Source organism: Hyperoodon ampullatus, assembly GCF_949752795.1.
Source record: "Hyperoodon ampullatus genome assembly, chromosome: 8".
Taxonomy (NCBI): domain Eukaryota; kingdom Metazoa; phylum Chordata; class Mammalia; order Artiodactyla; family Ziphiidae; genus Hyperoodon; species Hyperoodon ampullatus.
Window position 1 is genome coordinate 27774754 of NC_136921.1, and position 13983 is coordinate 27788736.

Sequence of the window (13983 nt, forward strand, 5' to 3'; positions counted from 1 at the left end):
AAGATGGCCAGGAGAAAGGGGAATAAACGCTCCCCTTGGTTACTTAACCACAATTTAAATGAGTTAGTGAAAAGGTTGAATACATAAGCTCAAAGAAAACTTAGGGGTCACTAAAGATTTACTTTTTGCCTGAACTCCTACCAAATGACCAAGGATATCAAGGAACTTATAGAAAAGCAGGCATTAGAAGTCATGGGATCAGTCACAATTCCATTTTAAATCCTTTTTGTAAAAACAACCAGAGGATCAGAACTGAAAAAGGTCAGGAAGGTAGAAATCCTTCCCAAGCCCTCATGCACATGGCCAAGCTGTGTCACACATGACCTCCCACCTCCCACTGTCCCGGATCCTGCAGGGTGACCTACTTTCCTCATCCTCCTCATCAGTTCGACTCAGGGTGTCCTGTGAAGCCTGCTGGGACGGCTCACTCTCCTGCTCCCAGACGGTGCCGGTGCCTGTGTTGGAGCGTGACATGGTGGCCAGGCTCAGGCGGTAAGCAGAGGTGGAGGTACCCACGGTGCTGATGGATGTCTTCCCTTGGTAGGCTAGTGGGGTTGAGAGACCAAAGAAAATCCATGGTGAGGATCTTGAAAGAAAACAAATGCTAGCTTCAAACTCCTCCCAGACAACTTATTTTTTTTAAGGAAAGGTCATTGAAATAGTATGTCCCAGATAGATGATCTTTAGGACAAAGTAGCAAATGGAACTGAAAATGGTGGGAAGAAGAAAAAAAAAAAGAGAATTGGCCACGGATGTACTTATAATTGAGTAATTTTCTTGGGGGAGCATAATACCTCTAACAATATAAAATATTTTGATGTTGCTCCCTCTGTCATTGTTTTTCAGTTTTATTTTCCAAGGCTGGCAGAATGCAAATTCATTTTTTCACTGAGAAATGTACATTACCTGACACAAGCATATAGAAGTAATAAATACATTGTCTGAAAGGAACCTTACAATCAAAATTAGAATACGTAATTAAAACTGTGTTCTTATTCCCCTTTTCTGGAGATTACAATTTATAAAACACCCCATTGGTGCTATGTCATATTATTTTATTATAAAGCAGAACATGTGAATGGCCCTGAGTAGATTTCACCAAGATTGTATTTGTCAGTTTTTTGGTCTTTAATACATTGAGAACAACACTAAAAGTTTTAGAAAGAAAAAAAAGCCACATGGATGATAGTCTTCTACTTATGGGTGATGACTGCCCTCTAATGGCAGATAATGATTTATTTTCCTTCCTTAGTGACCTGCAATTAATATAATTATAAAAGTAAACAATGCATTCCCAAAGAACATCTTTTGAATAATGTAAACTAGCCTGCCAGTTTTTATTCAACCCTCTCTCCCTCCAATTTGTGAATTTTATCATCAATCATACACACCCAGTTTTAAGTCCCCTCACTGGAGTCACTGTCTTTGTGTGTAAGTTATTTAACCTCTATTGAGTCTCAGTTTCTTCATTCTATAAGCAGACTTTCAGTTATGCATCTTGCAGGTATTTGTGTGGATTAAATGAAATAACAGCTATGAAATAATCTATCATATAACAGATGCTCAATGAATGTGAGTTCCCTTCTCCTTTTCAAAACGGAAATGAAGGAATTTAAATAGGTTTTTTTTCCCCCAGCTAAATATTCAAGAAAAAGCTGAACTACTGAAATAAAGATTGGAAATAAAATATTCAGAAAAGGGGTCTTCCCTGGTGGCGCAGTGGTTGAGAGTCCGCCTGCCGATGCAGGGGACACGGGTTCGTGCCCCGGTCCGGGAAGATCCTACATGCCGCGGAGCGGCTGGGCCCGTGAGCCATGGCCGCTGAACCTGTGCGTCCGGAGTCTGTGCTCCGCAACGGGAGAGGCCACAGCAGTGAGAGGCCCGCGTACCGCAAAAAGAAAAAAAAAAAAAATCAGAAAAGGAATAAAATTAAACTCTTATGATACCCCCCCTTGATTTGTTTTGTTGTTGACAAGGATCACAGGGTCAAATCTACCAGTTGTACCGAAATGGCTAACGCACACTTGGCTCCAAAAAGAGCAGTGACCTGGAAAAAGAGGCATGCTTTGTAGGTTGTAAGTTCCATGAGTAAAACAAATTGAAAATACCCCTTGCATACTTACCTGATCCACTGTGAACTGCCTCTTTTAGAATTTTTAGTTCATTGTTGAACTCAGCAATGAGGGAGCTCTTACACAGAGGGCGTGGAATGAAACGCCGTTCCAGCTGGTCAGCGATATGTTGTCGGGCAGAAAGCTCTTCATGGTTCTCTGCTGGTTGGGCCAGAAGCTGAAAGGAAGGCACAGATTCTCAGGTCCTCAATTTTCTCATCTGTAAAACGAGCTAATTATTGTATCTATTTCATAGTTGGTGGTGAAGATTAAATAAGGTAACACATACAAAATTCTTAGAACAGTGCTTAGGAAATGCTTAATCAATATGTTGTTTTGAATCACAGCGCCCAGAAATCGAGGCATGAAAAGAATAAAAGAGTAGATGAATACTGAGGGTCTCAGGAAAAACATGCTTTAACTATCTCATTTTTCCCATGTTTATTTAAAATCAGATCTCAGTCATGCCCCTGAAGAAAAGAGACCATTCTTCAGATCATTCTATCTGGTCAATCTTTGTTTCTTGGGGGGTTGGTAAATGGGGAGAGGGCAAAGTTTCACTGACATTGATTAAGCTCTTACTGTGAAGGTACTTCTAACATGAAATTTTATCCTCTGGGATACCTGTTTGGGCTGATTTCTCGTCAAGCATGGTATTAACACGTCCTCCTGACTAGCTATATAGCACATGCCCCGAGACTGCTGCTGTCATCCTGCCCTACTCTGGAAAGCAGCACGTTGACGGGGTTTGTCACTTCCTGGAAGAGGAGCACACCTTGCACTGGATGAAAGGGCGCAAGAGCACGAAGATGGGGATGCGGGTCCGCACGATGAAGTCTAGGAAGTCCCACAGGGCCAGGCCGCCGACCTTCCGCAGGGCCATCTCCTTCACCTGGAGGCTCAGCCAGTACCACTGGCTGCCGAGCTGCCTCTCAAAGCAGACGAGAATCACCTTCAGCGCTTCACACCAGGAAAAGACACAAGTGAGCCTGCAGACTTGTGCTTCGGAGGAACCCTGCCCACATCCAGCTGCCCACATCCACAGCCTTTTTACGCATCGAATTTCTAAATGTCTAAACTCTATGTTTCCAAAGACTTCAGCGTACTCCTGAGTGACAGTGTTCTGACATCAAGACAGAAATTTCTACAGTAAACATGCTTTGATTCTGATTAAGAGAACACATATATCTTTCTTAAGTGCATTTAACTACTATTTTGGAAAATACAAACCAAAGCCATTCACAGAATTGAAAGGGAAATGTGGTATAAACATGATGTGTGGCTAATATTTCACTTTCTAAAAGTTTTGTCATAGTGGTTTCATGGTAATACCAGCATATTACTCATGTCTGAAACTAAAACATGGGTGTTTTAAAATATTTTTCTTTTAAGCTTAGAAATAATATATTCTTGCTAATAAAAGCAAAATCAAAACCGTGCAGAAATGCATAAAGTTAAAAAAAGTAGTCCTTCCCCTTTCTACTCCCTTCCTGATGCCACCCTAAACTGTTCCCCAGAGTAACCAGTAAATCCATCCAGAAAAGAAAACACTATCCTCCCTCCTCCACCTCTTATGATGTCTCTTGCTAAACCGTATTGGATTTCTTTAACAATATCTCTTTTCTTCCAGATTCTGGCAGCCTTGTCACAATCTACATTTTTAAATTTATTTTCAGAAAGCAGATTTCCCAAACAGTGTGTCAGGACAAACCAGAATATTGTAAAAACGTCAGAGATTATGGTGAGGGCTTCCTCTACCACCTGGCTCTCCCCACAGGGTCTCCCATGGGGCAGTCAAGGGAACCTGGGCCTTCTTCATCACGTCTTAAGGCCCATCTCAGCGTCTAGAAGACACATAGAAATCCAATTCCCTAAAGCCCTCAGGAGTCACCTACACCTTTAGCATCTATTTAGGGCACTTCCAGGGGAAAACCAGGTCATATAACACAGAGAGAGATGTAAGATTCTTCCTTCCACATCTATTCACTTCTATTCCTCTCCCTCATCATAACAAACATATGAACAAAAAGCAACACTCCTCTAACCCTACCCTGATCCTGGTGACATTTCTACCTGTTATGTGCCTGTTGGCCTTCTTTGGGCTTCTGCCTTTCTGCTTTCCACCTTCACCAGCAACAGCCCAACACACAAACAGGATAGCAAAGGGCTCAGGGATTCTGGCGCTGGATGGATTCAATTTGAAATTTGGCTCTGCCACTTATTGACAGTGTGACTTTAGGTAAGTTATTCAACCTCTTCCTTCCTAAAGTGAGAATATGTACTTCTTGGAGTTGTTGTGAGGATTCAAAGTGATGATAATGTAAAGTACAGAAAACACTCGTTAGTGCACACTAAATGCTCAAAATAAAGGTAAAAATAAATTTAAAATAGAGGTCCAGTAGCCTGGCCAAGTAACCAAAGGATTCACCTTCATTAAAAAAGCAGAAAATAGAAAAAAAAACCCACCCCATTAAAAAATGGGCAGAAGATCTAAATAGACATTTCTCCAAAGAAGATGTACGGATGACCAAAAGGTACATGAAAAGATGCTCAACATCGCTAATTAGTGAAATGCAAATCAAAACTACGATGTGTCACCTCACACCAGTTGGAATGGCTATCATCAAAAAGTCTACAAATAAATGCTGGAGAGGGTGTGGAAAAAAAGGAACCCTCCTACATTGTTGGTGGGAATGTTAGCTGGTACAGCCACTATGGAGAACAGTACAGAGTTTCCTTAAAAAACTAAAAATAGAGCTACCATATGATCCTGCAATCCCACTACTGGACATATATCTGGAGAAAACCATAATTTGAAAAGATACATGCACCCCAATGTTCATAGTAGCACTATTTACAATAGCCAAGACATAGAAGCAGCCTAAATGTCCATCGACAGATGAATGGATAAAGAAGATGAGATATATTTATACAATGGAATACTACTCAGCCATAAAAAGAATGAAATAATGCCATTTGCAACAGCATGGATGGACCTAGAGATTATCATACTAAGTGAAGTAAGTCAGACAAAGACAAATATCATATGATATCACTTATATGTGTGGAATCTAAAAAAATGATACAAATAAACTTATATACAAAACAGATAGACCCAAAGACATAGAAAACAAACTTATGGTTACCAGAGGGGAAGGGGGGAGAGATGAATTAGGAGTTTGAGATTAACCTATACAAATTACTATACATAAAGTAGATAACAAGGAAGGACCTACTGTATAGCACAAGGAACTGTACTTAATATTTCATAATAACCTATAAGGGAAAAGAATCTGAAACAAAAGTTATGTATGTATGTATGATTGGATAACTTTGCTACACACTTGAAACCAACACAACACTGTAAATCAACTATACTTCAATTTTTAAGAAAAGGCAGAAAGTGGAGAGAACTGAAGATAGTTACCCGTTAAGTGTTTTCTCCTATCCCTGTCTTACATGCTAAGGCCTCTTTTCCCACCATCCTCTGCACAGTCCTAAACCTCATGCAGGGCTCTGTGCCAGAATCTAGGTTTTATCTGAACCCTACAACCTCATGTCTCTGGCTACCATGCCCCACACAGGCAAGTCCTATGTACATGCAGCCTTGTTTCTTTTTTTCCTTTTTCATTCTCATTGTCAATCACATCATTTTCAAATACATTCCTCAGTAATGCAGTACAAACACCCCCTGCCACACACACACACACACACACACACACACACACACACACACACACACACACACTCCAAACTCCAAGGACCTGAAGGACCTGTTTTTACCACTGAGTCTGCTTTCACCTTATACTCCCCACCAAGGTCTGCTTTAGTGAATTGAAAAATGTCAGGCAAGATTTTTTCAGCTTCCTCCTTTTGAGATTTTCTGTTGCCAGTGCTCCTTAGTCTCAGTGCTGTGGCAACGGTGGTCATTTCTCCCCAGCTTAGTTCATTCTAGTCAAGGAGTAGCTGTTAGTATTCCATGGGTCACGTGGAATGGTCGAATACTTGTTAGTATTCCACCAAGTCACAGCAGGGATAGGGTAAAGGGAAGGTAGAAGTCAAGGGTGATGCTTTGTACTTGCTGAAGTGGCTTCTCTAAATACTTTCTGGATTGAGGTCTTTTAAAATACTTTTTGTAGAGAATGGACTTGAGGATATGGGGAGGGGGAAGGGTAAGCTGTGACAAAGCGAGAGAGTGGCATGGACATATATACATTACCAAACGTAAAATAGCTAGCTAGTGGGAAGCAGCTGCATAGCACAGGGAGATCAGCTTGGTGCTTTGTGACCACCTAGAGGGGTGGGATAGTGAGGAGGGGAGGGAGGGAGATGCAAGAGGGAAGAGATAAGGGGATATACGTATCTGTATAGCTCATTCACTTTGTTATACAGCAGAAACTAATTCCAGTAAAGATGTGAAAAAAATAAAATAAAATTCTTTTTGAGTCAAGGTGGAACATAACTAAATAAGTACATATGTATATACATATATACATGTATACATATACATATGTGTGTATATATCTATATCTTTCTATTTCTTTCTCTATCTATCTACCTACCTACCTATCTAGAGAGAACTACCCACTATCTATCTATCTGTCTGTCTATCTATCTATCTACCTATCTATCTACCTATCTATCTACCTATCTACCTACCTATCTAGAGAGAAGTACCCACTATCTATCTATCTATCTATCTATCTATCTATCTATCTATCTATCCATCTACCTACCTACCTACCTACCTACCTATCTAGAGAGAAGTACCCACCCAAGTATGCTGCTTGGCTGGTGGACTCTGCCAGCCCTTCCCTGCGCAAGTCTTTGCCTGCATCCCCGGGGGTGGAGCAGTGGGCGGGGGAGCTCTCCAGCATGAAGCTCTTGCTTCTGGACGTGCTGATGATCCGTGGAGGCAGGAGCACATTGATGACTGTCTGCAGTAGCAGCTGCACCTCAGGCTGCTCCAGCCATGGGCTATCTGCCGGGCAGAGTTTGTAAGGAGGAAGTGGAAAGAAAAGCAAGTCACAAGGTAGACAACATTTCCACATTAGACACAGAAAAATTCAGCTCTTTCTCCAATTCCAAACTAGAACACCCTAGAGATTCGAGCGCCTTCCCCACCAAGTACAGCTTCTCCTATGGACAGAAGCAGCGCTCCTGGTACTGGGTTTCTCCTCCATAGTCAGCACCCAAGGATCCCTGCTCTTAGCCAAATCTCCTGCTTACCATTTCAATCTCCTGTCTTTTTTTTTTTTTCTGCTCAAATACTCATAATGCACTGTCTTTATGTTTGAGATAAACTTTTCCTAAAAGAAAAGATCCCCCAAGAAGTAAGAGTAATGAAAACATATTGGAATTTAGTGACAGTGGCAGGATTTACACTAAACCTAGTGTCAGTAGGTTATCCAGTCCATTCTCTGTCAATTCACATCACACTGTACTTCAGTCAATAGCATTTTCTTAATTGAAACAATGCTCTCCTGATTTTTGCTGTACTGAAATGCTTTTAAATAGGATGCATCTTCTAGGTGGAGCAGAGATAGTCTTGACCAAGGGCAGCTAAACTGAAAAGAAAGAAAAACTCTTATTTCCTAAGATAACCTTGTTTAAATCATTCAGATCAACTTCAATGACGGCCTTCATGGGAAAAGGAAGAAATAACAGCCTGACACTTAAGAAAACACAACAACAATGATAAATTTCCTTTAGTTAAATTAATCAGACCTTTGCTTCCAGATCCTACTGTGAGCACAAATGGGATGAGCAGATTTAAAAGCATCCCCTCCCTTCGCTCTTGATTGGTGAATGGGGAGATCACATGGCTTAAAGGAAAATCTTCTTTTAAAGCCTGTACAGCAATAATAGAAAAAAAAGATTAATTGACCCCCTCACCCATTCAGTCTGTTTGTTTTTACACAGCATGGAGGAGACGGGGACTCCCTGATGGCTGCACCTGCAAACTAGGAGTTCAATTGTCATCTGTGCAGCATACAAGATTCACCCCAAACTGATACTTTACCATTTGTTTGACATAATTGAGAGCTATATACCTAAAAAACAGCAACACCTTGAATATCAAATGAAAAATCATGATACTTATAGTCTGGTACAAAAACAACTGCACTTCCCCATTCATTTTATCCATGTGTCCACCAATAAATATTTTAGCGACCGAAGAAAAGGAAGAAAAGGAGATCTTGCCACCTGCTCCATTGGGGAGTTATTTAAAAATCCTCTCCCCTGTATAAGACCTTCTTCAAGCCAGAAAGCAATAGACAATATAAAAAGAAATAAATGATCTCTGTATACGTGTTGTCAAAATGTATCACTTTAGGGATGTCTTTATTTCCCTTCTGCCTGGTAGCCACAGTGCTTGCTTAATCTCTTTTCCATCATCTAACCATTCTCTGGGTGATGGACCATCAAGCTTGGTTGTCAGATAATGGATGGGTCGGTTATCCATTTACAGCCATTGTATACTTCCCGTTGGTCAGAAAGCTTTCTGGTGATTTATCACTCTTTAAAGTTAGGTGACACACAGAAATAGGCAGGGAAATTGGCATTCTATCCTTTTTTGCTTTGGGAATGATTATTTTAATTTTAGGAAATAAAAGAAGTGGGAGAAAAATGATTTAAAAAAGCACCCTCAATATTCAGCCCACAACCATTAAAGAAAATTAAGATATTCAAAGTCTAGTAATAATATTTGAATTTTTTTTACTGCAATTCTTTCTGCAGATAATTTAAAACCAGACTTTGAACATTACTGCCTCTTTTAATTAACAATTGTGAGCTGATTATCTGTGAACCATTATTTTCCTAAGGTACTGACACACGTTTTAAACGACAGAAGCGGCTCCTGAGGTTGTGGCAGGACTAAATGACTCTGCTATTTTTGAGATCTCAAGAAGAATTACAGAAGCACAACTTTAGGACCAAGCTCAGGGCTGAAGCTCCAAAACTGTAAAAGTCTGGAGATGTTTACACTTCTGTTTCACAGATTTTGCCCAGCCTTCGCAGAAAAATAAAAGAGCACACCATGATCAGGTGCCTCAACCAGCAACGTAATGAGCGTGACAAACAGGTAAGGCAGTCACACCTGTATCTGCAATGCTACAAGCCGGACAACAGCTGTGCTGAAGGGCAGAGGTGGTGAGAGATAAGGGCTGAGATGAAGAAGGGGTAATCCATCAGCAACACTGGAGGGTCCTACCACTCCCATCACCTGAAATACAAACAGAGCACATGACCAGCCTTGACTTTTGCAATTTCATGCAACTGTAGTAAGGGAGTCTCAGTCAATAATAATAATAATAATGATAATAAAAAATTTGAAGGTTGGGCATGTTACTTTCAATCTGTTCGTGTTGCCTTCTTTTGAAGGCATGTAATGTCTGGAGTCAGATAAAATGATTACACTGGATTCAGCCAAGGTTTTGTAGAATGTTGCTTATAACTAACTATGTAAATAATGAGAGATGAACCCAAAATTATTCTAAGCAGGAGACTGGACATACTTACTTGTGGACTCAAAGGAATGCAGTCAACATTCTTTGATGGAGTAAATGCTGACAACAATGATGATGGCAAGAGCTCTACTTGCGCTAGGCATTCCAGCGACAGATTTATTGCTCAACTAGCTAAGCAGCGGATTCTGTTCAATGAAATGCTCTACCACGGTTTCCACATTGTACAAAACCTTGTCACAACCAGACTCTAGATATTACATAACTGATAAAAAATTTTTTGTTTTCATGTAAATCCTAGACTGACCAACCCATAATGTGATTTTTCACTAAAAAAGAAGAAAAAAATCCTCTTTGCATTTTAATCTCCCCCACCCCAGACTACTTCAACTTCTAGCCAATTGTGCAGTCTCCCACCACCCCACTCTCCAACTGGCAGCCCTCAACTCTCAGCGCAACTTGAAGAGGTCAATTGTCAGAGTAGTGCGTGGGAAGCAGCACACCAAAATCCCATCTGTAGAGGGACGGGCCCCTTGATCTCCCCACACACTACCTTGAAATGTACCTCACTATTTTCAGTGTCACCTGAGCCGTCTGTTTTCATGGGTAGGTGTGTAGGTAGGTAGGTTGACCTGTAAATCTTCAGTTCAGAGAAGTCAATAGCAGAGTTAAATTTTGTAAAGTTTCATAAGATTGCCACTTGGCTACTCACCAGATTGACACAGACATTGATCAGTGACCTAAGGTGAGGCAGGAAGGATATGATTGGCTGCCTCTGAAGTGTCAAACAAACCCCTTCAATCAAATTGCTGGCAGGCTCCCACTCAACCTGTCGCCTGGAATACAATATAGGAGCCATTAGCAGCGTGGCTCCCTTCTGGAGACTGTCTGAAACGAGTGAATGAGACAGTGATTCTGACGCCATCTAAGACAGGATGGGTGTCTGAGACAACAAAATGCTTCAGAGGGGAGGAAGTTTACCCACGTTGTTCCAAAAGTACAGAGCACATTAGGAAGGGAAGAGGATACTGAAAACGTAGCAGAGGCACTCCTGCCCCACTCGACTAATGAGACAAAATCTATTGAAGAAAAAACAGAGATGATGAATGGGTGGCATTTCAAGTTTCCTGGTTTTAACTATGAGAGAGGGTATGAGACTACCATTTTAGGAAACCCATCATAGGAGTGATTACTCCCAGTAGAACTAATTTGACTATAGGCTGTGTTTCTGAAATGTTTTTATCAGACTACAGTTGATCTCATCAGCTTTTATACCAGACTGCAACTAATTAGATTTATATGGCTTAACTCTTGCCAAAAAGATGGCATTAGAGGAAAACCATCTATTTAAAAAGTGTTCTTTCTTTGCCGCCTAAAAAATGATATTTTGGGGCTACATTCTATGGTAGTATAAATGGTGGTATACATAACCCAATTAGATGAATATGAGATTTTCTGTAATAGAAAACAATCTGGTCTGTAATTACCTCAGTACTGAAGAGTCGTTTCTGTGGCCCCCTAAATAAACACGTTGGGCTTTACTGAGATCAATGCTATTTCCTGGAAATAATTTCTAAGCTTATATTGCCTACCAAATTGAAATCTCTACAATGACAAAATGGAAATGTTCATACATGAGGATATGTTGACATTCCTGATGCTCAAGTAACCCACAGGTTAAGTTCAGTCAACATTTCTCTTGTTGAACTGAGATCACCTGAAGAAATTAAATCCAAGGCAACCCCAAATTCATAGCATGCACACCAAGAAAATTGCCTACAATTAATCAAGTCTATGAATTAATCCAGAAGTCTACTTTTAGGAAACTACTGTTCTTTATAATGGGTTTATTTGTATGACAAATGAGTTAGCCTATGTAGATGTTAACATCTTTAGAAGAAAAGTTATTTTAACACACCCTTGTGAGATTTATAAGACTGGCCATTTGCCAATAGGCATGGATGTTCCACTGGGACCACTAAAGAAAATAGGAGTGCTTTAAGGATACTCATTTCTATGCTACTAAAATAAATAACCTTGAAATAACATATAGGCATCCATCATCACGGTAGAAAAGAATATAGGATCAAACTGTACATTATTAGAATAAAATATTTCAATTTCTTTTTAATAAATTCAACAGCTTCTGATGGCTGCATAAATGAAGAAGAGCACAGGATAAAACCTGGAAAAGTTCTGGCAAATTGAACAATAAGTGCTACAGATTCTTGGGCAAGAGTTGCATTGATTTGGGGTTTAGTTTAATAGGACAGAAAATGGTCTCACTAACCCAAACTGGAAATTTCCAAACTAGTGGGTTTATTAGCATTTATCAATTGATCTATCTGCTCACTGTGGCTATAGATTTCCAAACTGGGCTCAGAACTCCAGGTAGCCTGGTTCGGAGGCATCTGCTCACATAAAGGCTACCAACTGATATTTCAGGCCACTGAGTGAAGGACAAGTGGCAATAACATTGATTTAATACCACCTGAATTAGGTGAAAAGGTGAAAATTAGGTATTTTTTATCAACCCTGAGAGCTCTTTAGCTGCTGCTTCGCTGATTATTGTAAAGCTTGGCATTTCTATAAACTGGTACCTAAAATACTATGTTAAATACACATTTTTGAACATCAAGTTAATTTTTCTTCTCTCCTTAGTTGTTTAATTTATAAGGCATACCTTGCCTTACTTTAAAAGGAATTGAAGGATACACATTGAATTTCTTATGTGTGTCAGATAAGGAATGTGATAGCTAAGAAATGAATAGATTTTTCAAGATAAATATATATTTTTGAAGAATATGTTATTTCCTCAAAATATAGACCCTGCTACTTATGCATTCATATACCTGATTAGCTCTGCACATATAACCAACCGAACACTTTTGAGCCATTCATTCAACTCCGGATTGATCCACGACCTTCAAAAATGACAAACTTGAAGTTTGAAGCTTGTAATACCAACAGCTGACTAGGAGGCCTCCTCACCTCAAAGTGGGCATCTTATGAATTTTGTTGAACATCCTATCCAATCTCTTTAAAATGAGGATAAGGGCCGGCCTCACTGCCTCGGCTGTCCAGTCGGTGATGGGGAGCATCTCCATGATGTAGCGTCGAAGCCCACGGCTCTCCATTGTCTGGGTGTCGTATGGTGCCAACTTCAGAAGGGAGTGTGCAATTTCTGCCAACCTAAAATATTTTTAAAGAATAAGCTTAGAAAGCCACCATGAGAATTTTCCCACACAGCGTCATGCTAATCACCCTCCTTCCAGCACACTGACTCCCTAAACTATGAACATTCTGGCACATTATCTCATAACTTGTAAATAAACATTTTAAAAAACAAATCTGGACAAAATAAGGCCCATACATTTCAGTTGGTTGATATATCTCTTAAGTCTTTTCAATTTGTAGGTTCCCCCCTCTTCTGCTCTTGTTTTGACATCTAGTAATTTATTTGTTGGAGAAATTAGCTGTTGGTCCCGTAGCATTTCCTGCACTCTGGATTTTGCTGATTGAATCTCCATGGTGTCATTTAATTTATCCTATTTCTCCTGTATTTAATTCGATTGGTACTTAGATCCAGGGGCTAGATCAGATTAGGTTTTGTTTTGGGTTTTTTTGCGGTACGTGGACCTCTCACTGTTGTGGCCTCTCCCGTTGCGGAGCACAGGCTCCGGACGTGCAGGCTCAGTGGCCATGGCTCACGGGCCCAGCTGCTCCGCGGGATGTGGGATCTTCCTGGACGGGGGCACGAACCCGTGTCCCCTGCATCGGCAGGTGGACTCTCAACCACTGCACCACCAGGGAAGCCCTCAGATTAGGTTTTGATTTTCTGGTATGTGTCCTTCACAGGCGATGTGCACTTTCCTCAGGACATACATGATTCCTAGCTGTCACTCTTCATGAGGTCAGTGGCTACTAGTGATCACTGCACAGATTCCTCAACTCATTAGAAGTAGCACAATGGTAATATTGAATCGTTCCTTTTTTTCCATGTATTAACTATAGCATTTTAATAAGAAGTCCTTTTGATTACTCCAAGAGAGACAGGACAAATGCTTAAAAAGAACTACAGTTTAAGAGCACCCCAGGTGATTCTGACAGGCACTCTGGTATAGGAATCAGAGCTAGGCCCTTGCCCGTCTACCACGTGGATTGCTCTACAATTGCTCCGTCTGACTAGTGCCATGGATGGAGGATTCACCACTGCATAAGGCAGCTCATTCCATCTTTGGACATCCACACTGTGAAAAGCTCTCCTCATATTAGGTCCCCAAATTCCCTCAATGTTTTCCTACGAGGCTTCATCTGGAAACATGAATTCAATCCATCTTCTCCATGGCAACCCCTCACTATCAACAGTCATTGTCTCTTCATCCCCACTCATACTGTCTCCA

General features: G+C 40.6%; 1 protein-coding gene across 5 annotated transcripts in view; it reads right to left on the reverse strand.

Moving 5' to 3' along the window:
• Positions 1-13983, reverse strand: part of UNC80 (unc-80 homolog, NALCN channel complex subunit) — a gene marked incomplete at both ends in the record, with an annotated part of 239774 nt that overhangs the window by 17539 nt on the left and 208252 nt on the right. For all 5 annotated transcript variants that reach the window (XM_079710608.1, XM_079710606.1, XM_079710605.1 and 2 more), the window contains 8 exons: positions 366-545; positions 2124-2289; positions 2887-3071; positions 6886-7092; positions 7839-7962; positions 9214-9339; positions 10293-10416; positions 12572-12772. In XM_079710608.1, the coding sequence (XP_079566734.1) occupies positions 366-545; positions 2124-2289; positions 2887-3071; positions 6886-7092; positions 7839-7962; positions 9214-9339; positions 10293-10416; positions 12572-12772 (1313 nt within the window). The remainder of the gene's footprint in view (positions 1-365; positions 546-2123; positions 2290-2886; positions 3072-6885; positions 7093-7838; positions 7963-9213; positions 9340-10292; positions 10417-12571; positions 12773-13983) is intronic.